The sequence below is a fragment of the Chiloscyllium plagiosum genome, chromosome 29 (genome assembly GCF_004010195.1).
Source record: "Chiloscyllium plagiosum isolate BGI_BamShark_2017 chromosome 29, ASM401019v2, whole genome shotgun sequence".
NCBI classification, from domain to species: domain Eukaryota; kingdom Metazoa; phylum Chordata; class Chondrichthyes; order Orectolobiformes; family Hemiscylliidae; genus Chiloscyllium; species Chiloscyllium plagiosum.
In genome coordinates this window covers 33762345-33774030 of record NC_057738.1, presented here as the reverse complement: position 1 = coordinate 33774030, position 11686 = coordinate 33762345, and the positions used below count along the sequence as shown (strand labels likewise).

Sequence of the window (11686 nt, the reverse complement as noted above, 5' to 3'; positions counted from 1 at the left end):
CTAATCTCCCACAATTCCCCCTTTTTCTTTTTCTCTAACAGTTGTTTCTGCACTTATTAAGTCTCCTTTAATTCATTTTCTTATGTTCTGCCCTCTTACACCTTTTGTTGATGTGGTTCACAATCTTACATTTTACATTTGTGTTGTTCGTCCCTCGAATTCTAGAAGCATTCTTTGACTTTCTCTTTGTTGTATATTACCTGCTGATTGTAAAAGCATCTGATGATTTATTTGAGTTCCTTCCCCAAGGAATGTCATCATTCAGCTCATTACCCATTTTAGGATATTGAACCCTACCACCAGTCCTACTAATACCAATAGTCCAGAGATAGCTAGATTGACTAACCACCTTCCCCAACCAGCTAATCCCCAATTCCCCCATTCCCATTCTTTTTCGTTCCGGTACCGATTACCGGCCTCCCTTATCTTGGCGATTTTGTCTCGCACGTGTTTGGAGATATCAGTAATGTTAGAGGAGACCTCAGCTATCTACGTACAACATTCCTCTCCAATTAGTGCACAGGTACCACCCTTCTCTGCTAGAATATAATCCAGAGCCATCCTGTTCTGAAGGGTCGTTAGCCTAGTGGTAATCATTTCGGTCGTTATGGCTGCTTGGGATTGGGTGTCGGCCAACGCATCGGCAGTATTGTTGGCCAACTCTTCCAGGGAAGCCGCCAACTTTTGTATTTCTACTCCTGCTCGAGCAGTCCCACAAAAAGGTATCAAAGTCCAGAGGAGGCGATCTCCTTCGGTTACTTTCCGGGTTACTCGCCTTCCTCCCTGTTTATTCCGAGGTATTTTTGGGGCTCTCTTTAACAGCCTCAAGTGGGGAATTATATAGGCAAGGTAGCAGCAGCCACTCCAATCTTTCTGGTTTTGAGGTAGTGTCTGAACTGGATGGTCCCAGCACCCATTCCCGTTACATCCGCCATTCCAAACGTACTTCTCGCCAGGGATATATGGGTAGGCCTTTAAGCCACCCACCCAATATGTCCCATTCAATACTTGGGAAATGGTTGTGGGAGTAGCTTGGCTGGTGTGGACACAAGATGAATTTCCAAATCGGAAGAGTGCGGTATTATTCTGATGACAGAAACAAGTGGTATTTACGGCTCCTTTCGGTGGGGAAACTCTAAGGCCATCATGAGCACCCAGAGTTTTCGGGCTGGTCGAGGGAACCATCCCGCAAAGTTATAATTACCCCTGTCAGATCTGTATTGTTTGAGCCTGAGTCAAATTGTTGTACATCATACACCTCTCTTTTGGTAAGTGGTATTACAGTAAGAGGAATTCCGGATTCCCCATGATGTGGGATCTCAGCACATACCCAACAGTCGGTATGCCCCTTTAGTTTAGCATAATTCTGACATAAAGTGGTAAAATGATTTTTCCCACCCCCCCTTGGCAACTAGCGCCAATATTATGATGACAACATAAAGCTGACCATTCATTTCAGCTCACAACCCTATCTGTCTATTCCCTAACCCTTTATATGCCAGGGAGGAGTGAGTCCATGCAACACTTACAATTGTTTTGGGATACAGTTTTTTTAACCAATACTTAATAGTCTCTTATCTCAGTCCATTCTTTTTGCTCAGCTTGATTTTCAGGGGGTTATCTGTAGGATGTGCTTGCCACTCTGCTGGAGGGGAAGGAGCATCCACCGAGCCCTTCTCACGAGTGTGATGACTCCACCCTTTTTCAGCAGTTTGGACGGCTGTTTCAGTAGTCAGGAGGGTTAGGAACGGTCCCTCCCAGCTTAGGTGCAGTTTGGTATCTTTCCAGGACTTTATCAGGACCCAATCACCCGGTAGTATCCGATGTACTGCGAACTCAAGTGGAGGTGTCTGGGTCAACAGACCCTTCTTCCTAAGGACAGACAAAGAAGAGCCGAGCGCCACAATATAGCTCTTTAAAAACTTATCATTGAACTCTACAGTTGGTAATTGTCCTCTCACTTCCTCATCATTTCCTCTAATTAGGGTTGGCTCAAAGATAGGCACCAAGAATTCTTCGCCTTTTACTCCGGAAACCCTGAGATTCTTGTTAGTCAATTTAACACCGGCAGGTCTAAAACTTAGGGATGATCGTGCCGCTCCCGTGTCCACCAAAAATACTGCCTCCTCCCCTTCAGGTCCCACCTTTAAATTTATCAAGGGTTCCCAGTGGGTCTCAGGAGGAAGGACCCCCTGACTCCCCTAATCTTCATCTAAGGTCATTAGGGAAATGGCTTCCGTTTCTCGTGCTAATTCCGGGCATTCCCATTTAAAATGCCCCACTTTCCCGCAATGGCAACACCCTGCCTGTTGCCTCCTTCCCCGGGTATCTGACCCTTATCTTTTGTGTCCTCCCCTACCCTTCCTGTTATCCCCTGATCCCATTCTCCTTTTTGTTATTTCTTCTCCTGCCGCCACCATCATTTTGGCTTTCTGTTTCTGCTTCTCGTCTTCCCTTTTCACATACATTTTCTGTGCCTCACATAACAGTTCTTCCATCTGTCTTTCACTCCATCCGGCCATGATTTCGTTACAAACTGGACCTTTAAGAGTCCCTGTGCTATCGGATTATCGGGATCCATTCCCAAATACTTCCTTGTGGCCTTCTTGAGCCTTTTAAGAAATGCAGAAGGGGTTTCATTCTTCTCTTGTCGTACTTCAAAGGCCTTAAAGTTTTATGATATAGGTGCCGCCTCTTTAATTCCTAATATTACCATTTCTCATAGATCCCGCATTGACTCCCTATCTTCTCTGTCATTATTTTCCCAATGAGGGTCAACATTTGGGAATTTCTGCCCTGCTGGGGCCCCTTCTCCCCCAACTGGGTGCTTCTTTTCCCATTCCTATAAAGCCGCTCTCCTAATCATACCTCGTTTTTCCCCGAAAATAACGTTCCTAAAATTGCCATCAGTTCTCCCCAAGTATACAAATTAGGCCCAAGGAATTGATCTAGTTGTTTGGCTAGTCCAACTGGATCCTCTATTAAACTTTTCATTTCCTTTTTAAAGACCCTAACTTCACTGCTCGTTAAGGGAGCGTTGACATGTCCGATGGTACCTTCCCCAATCGGAACCTCTCTTAAGGGACATAATTTTACATTTTCCATTATCTCTGCCCCTCCTTTGCGTGTGGTGGCTCGAGTGATGCTGAGCTCCTCGGTTCTGCATCTTTTAGTTCAGAGTCCATTCCCCTTTCTATGTCGGGACTCAGTTCGACTTCGGGAGCTGTAGGCTCGTTCCGGGGAGTAGTCTTTGGGGGTGGCAAACACATTAAGGGATCCCATTGTGGCTTCCCTTGTTCATTCTTTTTCTGTTCTTTCCCTGATTCCTCCGTATTCATGGGACATAATTTTACTCCCGCGCTCCCTATCCAACAAGCCGCATAATCGGACTCTTTTTGACTGTAGGGTTCTTTTCGATTGACATATATATTAAGATCTTGACACAGCCAATCCTCATCGGACCCATATTTGGGCCAAAAAATACCAGATGCCTTAATACTTTCTCTAGTCCAAACGAAACAACAATAGTTTATCATTGTAGCCTTATCCTTCTCCCGCATCCAGGAGTTGTGTTCCCAATTATCCAACATTTTCCCCAAAGGACTGTCGGGTGGAATATATTCCCCTTTAACGTTATTTACAAATCGATCATTACGCAGGCAACTCCCCATGCCTCCCATTGTTGCTAATTTAATTAATCTTAACGAGGTCCGGTGTCACCTTCTTCCACACCCCCTTCAGGACTAGACACCTTACTCGTCCGATTAATCTGACCAATTATATGCTTTTTTTCCTGAGACTTCAACTGTTCTCCATAAATCACTTTTATGTAAGGATAAAAGAGATTAGTTAGAAACTGATAGTAAGGCAGTCATGACCTGCAAAAAGAACAGGGAGTTAACATTTTATTTCATAATCTGTAAAATCCTTAACCTTAAAAGAAACCATGTTAAAATTTCCATAGTAGAAATCAGATTCAAAACAGTCCCAGATCTCAAGCTCCAGGGGACAAAGCACAAACATTCAATCACCAACAAACAAATGTGCATTCAAACCAAATCACAAATGGTTAAACTTTCTACTTGCCGTACAGCTCTTCTCTCTCTCACACACACACACTATGTCTCACAGACACTTTGAGCTTCTCGCAACGACTCCTCTAGCTTTTGAATATTTTTCTGGACGTCTGGCCATAAGTTAATTACGAAGTGCACCCTCAGTAGCCCTTCAGCTACTAGCCCTTCTGACATGGGCTGTTTTCCATTGACATATGCTTTATTTTATATATCACCAATTCCCCGTACTTTCGTACGTCCCAACCACCAAGGCAATACTTAAAGGTCTCTTTTCTTACCTTGGTTTGTGCACAGAGTTACCTGGTCGTTTCTATGTGTCCCGTCCCACGGCAATTCCTGCAGCGAATACCGCTGCCCCCGGTCGCCCGGATATATCCTTTAAGTTCTTTCCCTACCCGGGTCTTGTGCACAAGAGTTGTCCGACCGAACCCGCATCGTCTGCCCGCCTTGTTTCTAGGGTCTCCCAGTCCGGTTCGTACTCGCCCAAACCGCGAACGACAAGCAAGAGAGTCGGAGATCACCGAAATCGACGAGGTGCACCTCCCCCGTCGTCCCAAGAGTGTCGAGCGGTCGGAGTTTTGGATCCCGGAACGAGACCCCCAATTGTGAGAAACAGAACTCACTCTCAAATCAGCCTGAGACAAAGCCTTGGAAACAAGAACAATTTATTACAGCCTTGCAAGTACCGGACATCTCTGCAATCAAGCAGAGGTGCGTGCATAAGCAGAGCATGTAAGCATTCTTATTCAATTTGCAAGTTGCGGAATCACGCCTCCCTTTTCCCATCCTATCATAAGCCAATTACCTCACTTGTTTTTTTTTCTCTCTAGTTATTTTCTTATCTGGCCATCCTGCTGTCCTTGTATGTCTGCATTCTTTGTTCCTTGTTTGTTACAGCTTGCTCTTTTATCCAGTTTCTCTGATCATACTGTAAGCTTTATTGTGAAATGCCCCTGCTGCTTCTTTTTGTGGTCAGCTACAACCATTCATAGTTATTTCCTAGCTTAAAACTATTTTCTATAAAAGACCCTCTGTATATTCATTAAAGTCTTAGCCTTAAGTACAAGAATTCCGCGACACCCCCATCTGCAGAAACTACATTTCTAATCTCCCACACATGATTACCATGATTATCTGGTTGGTGATTGACAGGGGGCGGAGACTGATTACCATGAGTATCTGGTGGGTGATTGACAGGGGGCGGAGACTGATTGCCATGATTATTTGGTGGGTGATTGACAGGGTATCAAGTTACCTTTTACTTTAAAGGGAACATAGATGCCAGGTCCATTTTTCTTTGTCATTTATATAAATGATTTAGATGAGAATATAGAAAGCATGGTTAGTAACTTTGCCAATGACACCAAAATTGGTGGAATAGTGAGCAATAAAGGGAGTTATCTAAGATTACAAAAGTGCTAAATGGACTTTAATTTGGATAAATGCAGCAAAGACTTTATGTCTACAATTAAAAGTAGGGCCTTGGGCAGTGTTGTAAAACATTGAACCAGCAGTTCAGGTACATAATTCTTTAAAGTTTGCGTCATGTATAGATAGGTTAGAGTGATGCTGGAAAAGCACAGTAGGTCAGGCAGCATTCATTACTGATGAAGGGCTTTTGCCCAAACTGTCGATTTTTCCTGCTCCTCGGATGTTGCCTGACCTGTGCTTTTCCAGCACCACTCTAATCTAGACTCTGATCTCCAACATCTGAGTCCTCACTTTTGCCTCATGCATAGATAGGGTGGTTTAGCATGCAAGTCTTCATTACTCAGATCTTTGAGTAGAGGAGTTGGGTTTTTCATGTTGAGGTTGTAGTTTGGTGAGGCCTCTTCAGGAGTCGTGTGTCCAGTTCTGGTGTCTCTGTTGTAGGAAGGATATTATTAAGCTGGAGAGGGTTCTGAAGAGATTTACAAGAGAAGAGATTCCCATTTTGCTGGGAATGGAAGATTTGAGTTATAAGGAGAGGCTGGGACTGAAGCATAGGAGGTTGAGAAGTGACCTTATAGAAGTTTAAAAATCATGAGGGGCATAGATAAGGTGAATGGCAGGTGTTTTTTTTCCCCCAGGGTGTGATATTTCAAGACTAGAGGGCATTAGTTAACCAGGATACATGAACATCAACTAACCACAAAAAAATGACACACTCTCACTAGTATCCTGACATACAGTTGAGGAAGGACAACACATCTATCCTAGAACAAGCCAAACAAAGACATGCACGAGAATTCCGAGAAGCATGACATTCCAGTTGGAACTCTATCAACAAACACATTGACTTGGCTCACATTTATCACCTCCTGAGAAAAAGAACAGGAAATGATGTCACCACAGGAAGTAACATCACCAACCCAAGGAACCCAAAACACATGAATGGAAAGCAGGCCATGCCACCACTGCTTCATCCGGAGACTCACTGATGATGTAACCTAGTATGGTGATGAAACATCTGAAACTGAGCCTTCCAGCTCAGTGAGCAAACCTACATCCAGAACCTTTTGATGTAGGAACGAACGTAGGCTTTCTATACTAGTGAGGTTCCAAAGAAATATCCTTGACCTGAACAGTAACTCTTTTTCTCTCTCTTCCATTATTGCCATATCGGCTGTATATTTTCAGCATTTTTTGGGTTTTAACATAAATGTAAAATTGCTTCCTAATGCATATTAAACTACAGCATAATTCAAAAGATGTGTTTGTGCCCAAAAGTTGAACTTATCCTTTGTTATATATAGATGGTGATTGAACTACTGCATGATCCCATTATTTTCTTTTAGTGTGAGTGTACTGCTGGTCTTTCCTCATAGCTTGCAGAGCATTTTATCTATGTTTTGGTTCACTGTAAATATGAAAGTAATTAAGAGTTGCAAGCCTGTATTGAAGGAGGACACTATGGCCTAGTGGCATTATTGCTAGACTGTTAATCCAGAGACCCAGGTAATGTTCTGGGGACATGGGTTTGAACCTGCCATGGCAGATGGTGCAATTTGAACTCAGTAAAATCTGGAATGAAGGATCTTATAATGACCATGAATCCATTGTTAATTGTTAAATCCATCCGATTCACTAATGTCCTTTAGGGAAGGAATCTGCCATCCTTACCTAGTCTAGCCTACATGTGACTCCAGACCCACAGCAATGTGGTCAACTCTTAACTGCTCTCAGGGCAGTTAGAGAGGGGCAATAAATGCTGGCTTGGCCAGTGATGCCTTCATCTCGTGAATGAATTTTTAAAAAAGCAACTAAGTGAATTTGTATTTATATTTTAACGTAATAGATGTCTAAGAAATGGGTAGTCGCGGCTGTATTCCTTGCTTCGTTTTTCTGTTTCAAAACCACTTCCATCTGTTTTTAAATTCACAATAAATGAAAATGGCATTATGTTTGTGCCTTTGTTCAGAAAAGTCTATTGTTAAATGTGATAAGTGCCACCAGCAGGAATTATTTAGCAACATTAAGAAGCTCCAATGTAACGCCTGTTCAATGAGGGTTTCAGTGTCTGTAGTAACACCATTGCTAAGTTTGCTGAGTTATCACAGTCAACAATGATAAATCTAGTGTAGATTTACTTTTTAGTTTTGTTTATTTTAGAAATGAATATCTTCACCAAGATTTTATGGCTGATTGCCAACTATTGTAGTTTAAAAAGGACAAAGTCGCCGTAGTCCAAATAGACTGTAGGGCTGCTCTGTCATTCGAGAGAAATGACTCATGTTGGTTTAACCTGAGGATCACCATACCTGCGGTGAGGGGGAGAGGTTGAGAAGGAGAGTGCTTCATGGTAAGCTCAATTTGCATACTGGCTGGTTTGTGATGCAGAATGACACAAACAACACAGGTTCAGATCCCACGCTGGCTAAGGTTATCATGTCGATCGTGCCTTCTTAACCTTGCTCCTTGCCTGAGGTATGGTGACCCTAAGGTTATATGCTCCATCAATCATCTCTGTCTAATGAGAGAGTAGCCCTATGGCTCTCTGAGACTATGGCAACTTTACCTATTAAAATATTACCCACACTGATAGATTGCAAATAATTCTTTGTCAAACTTCTCTTGTAGATGTTTAATTGTTTTCTTGCAGGTCTCAATTTTAATACCAGAATGTGGAGTGATACCACCAGGAGTCACTGCTGTCTGCAGAACTTTAGGAGAGTATTATTTGGTAAAGCAGTTGCCACTCCATCAAATGCTTGAGCCTGAATTCATCAACACATTTGTTAAGAAAGGTAATGCTATATCTGTAATTTATCAAATGCATTTATTTCTTCATTTTGCTAGCAATCCAAGTCACTTAACTTAAAATTGTTTGTTCCAGGCTTTCTGTATGTGCTTTCATACAACACCAGAATAGATCAAGACAACTGTATTGCATTACTGCCAACAGGTAAAAATACCTTTTGTCGGCATCAGTATCCTAGTTTCTGACCTATTTGTTACCTTGTCAAAGCATTGTTTGCTTCTCTGGAATAAATAAATTCATATTTCAAATTCAAGTTAGAATGCCAATTTTGTTTCAAGTATAAAACATTACGTTTCATTTACATTTTTTGTTGTAAAAGCTATGCACTTATGGGAAAATTATAATTTAAAACTTATAAATTACAATTTAAAAATATAGAATTTACAGTACAGATGCAGATCAATCATCCTAGTGCCTATCTGAGGTTGCCATGTTGGCCATGCCTTCTGAACACTGCTTCTCGCTTGAGGTTTCATGACCCTCAGGTTAAACTCATCATCAGTCGCTTCTCTGTAATGAGAGAGTAGTCCTATGGTCCTCTTAGATGATGGTGACTTTATCTTTTACTTTATAAAAATATTACTTGGAGTATGTTTAGAGGTTTCCTTGCAGGTCTCAATTTTAATACCAGAATGTGGAGTGATACCACCAGGTTCTATGCCAGTATTTTCTGTTCTGCCTGAGTCTGTTCCACTCCCTATATCAGCATGTCATGCTATTCCCATGTCTCTTGTAATTATTTGGCTTCCCCTTCAGTGCATCTATGTTATGTAACTTAACAACCCCTTGTGACTGTAAGCCCCATATTCTTACCATTGTTCCCACTCTCTGGGTTTTTTTCTAAATTACTTACTAGATTTAGTAGTGATTGTCTTATATTTATGATCCATGCAGAGAAATTCTGGAAATCATTTTATCAAAGATTATTTTCTTCAAATTTTCCTTGATAAACAAGGCAAGGCAACTTCTGTCCTCAGCCCACTGTTAGTGAGAGAATGCAAGACTTACATTTCCACACAGTTTCAGTACAGTAAAGTTTTCCTTTAAAACAAAATCAGTATTTATTAGTTGAAAACCCAAGTATTTATCACAAATCTAGGAATATGAGGTGATGTTCAGAAGGCTGACTTCGGGTATATTTGGGATGACTTTGGAATCTGAGTTAAAAAAGAACAGTTAAAAGACACACAACACCAGGTTATAGTCCAACAGGTTAATTTGGAGCTACAGGCTTTTGGAGTGCTGCTGTTTTGTGAGATCACCAGTAGGGCAGGATCATAGTGTCATACAACTGATGTGATATATTTAACAAACCTAGATTGCTGTTAAGTGTCTCATCTTTTAGAATGGATTGTAGATTTTGATTCATTAGTTTGTAAATTTGCACCCCAATATGCCAACATTTTCATGCACAAGTTCAAACAAGACTTCTTCGCTGCACAGGACCTCCAACCAGCACTATATTGACGACTGGGATTTACATATTAATGAATCAAAATCTGTAATCTATTCTAAAAGATGAAAGACTTAACAGCAGTCTAGGTTTGTTCAATATATCGCACCAGTTGGATGACACTGTGATCTTATACTGTAAGTTCTGTGTCCTGTGATCCTGCCCCACGAGCGACCTGATGAAGGAGCAGCACTCCGAAAGCTTGCACTTCTAAATTAACTTGTTGCACTATAACCTGGTGCTGTGTGGCTTTTAACTTCGTCCACCCCAGTCCACCACCAGCACTTTCACATCATTTAAAGAAAAATTCTGGAAGAATTTATTTTTGAAATGATTATCTCTTTTAAAAATAATTGAGAGCTTAATCTTTCTAATAGTGCACAAATATTTATGAATGGATCTTAGATCCTGCATTGAAGGAATTTCTAACTCATAACTATTGGTTTTCATAGGGAAGCTAATTTTATCAGTTGACAAGGATACTTACGAGGAGCTTGGCCTGGAAGGACAACCATCTATGTATTCACATAAGGCAGCAGTGAGATACAGTAAGTGCAAGCTATTGTAAGATTCCAAGTTCAGGAGAACTTTTTGCCATTTTGGAACGTACAAAGTTATTGAAACTTTGTTCTGGTTTTGTTTGACTTCCAAAGCAATTCAGTAAATATTAACACACTGATTGAAAGGCTCAAAACAAATGTAAGCAGCTCAGTCTTTATCTCAGGGATGGAATAAATCCATATATTACCATATATATCCGTATATGGGAGATGGTTTTGAGTCTAATCTTTTGAGTTCTTCTTCTGTTTCCCACTATTAAGAGTTCAATCTGAAATCAGTTTTGGACAGCTTAGTTTGCAGTGTAAATGGGTTGCTGGACATGCTTGTTGGCTGCCATTCACTGGTGTACAAGTTATATAAAAAATGTCATGAACAGAGAACATAGAACAATACAGCACAGAACAGGCCCTTCGGCCCACGATGTTGTGCCGAACATTTGTCCGAGCATAAGCACCCATCCATGTACCTATCCAATTGCCGCTTAAAGGTCATCAAAGATTCTGACTCTACCACTCCCACAGGCAGCGCATTCCATGCCCCCACCACTCTCTGGGTAAAGAAACCACCCCTGAAATCTCCCCTATACCTTCCACCCTTCACCTTAAATTTATGTCTCCTTGTAACACTCTGTTGTACCCGGGAAAAAAGTTTCTGACTCTATCTATTCCTCTGATCATCTTATAAACCTCAATCAAGTCACCCCTCATCCTTCTCCGTTCCAATGAGAAAAGGCCTAGCACTCTCAACCTATCCTCGTACGACCTATTCTCCATTCCAGGCAACATCCTGGTAAATCTTCTCTGCACCCTCTCCAAAGCTTCCACATCTTTCCTAAAGTGAGGCGACCAGAACTGCACACAGTACACCAAATGTGGCCTAACCAAGGTCCTATACAGCTGCAACATCACCTCACGACTCTAGAATTCAATCCCTCTGCTAATGAACGCTAATACACCATAGGCCTTCTTACAAGCTCTACCCACCTGAGTGGCAACTTTCAAAGATCTATGAACATAGACCCCAAGACCCCTCTGTCCCTCCACCTCACTAAGAACCCTACCGTTAACCCTGTATTCCGAATTCTTATTTGTCTTTCCAAAATGGACAACCTCACACTTGGCAGGATTGAACTCCATCTGCCACTCCTCAGCCCAACTCTGCATCATATCTAAGTCCATTTGCAGCCGACAACAGCCCTCCTCACTGTCCACAACTCCACCTATCTTCGTATCATCTGCAAATTTACTGACCCACCCTTCGACCTTCTCATCCAAGTCATTAATAAAAATTAAGAACAGCAGAGGACCCAGAACTGATCCATGCGGAACTCCACTTGTAACTGGGCACCAGGCTGAA

The 11686-nt window shown here is 41.8% G+C and overlaps 1 protein-coding gene across 1 annotated transcript in view; it reads left to right on the top strand.

Moving 5' to 3' along the window:
• Nucleotides 1-11686, top strand: part of rpp40 (ribonuclease P/MRP 40 subunit) — a 25696-nt gene that overhangs the window by 1187 nt on the left and 12823 nt on the right. Inside the window, exons 2-4 of the mRNA XM_043719491.1 lie at nt 8158-8302; nt 8392-8460; nt 10222-10317. Coding sequence (XP_043575426.1) covers nt 8158-8302; nt 8392-8460; nt 10222-10317 — 310 coding nt within the window. The remainder of the gene's footprint in view (nt 1-8157; nt 8303-8391; nt 8461-10221; nt 10318-11686) is intronic.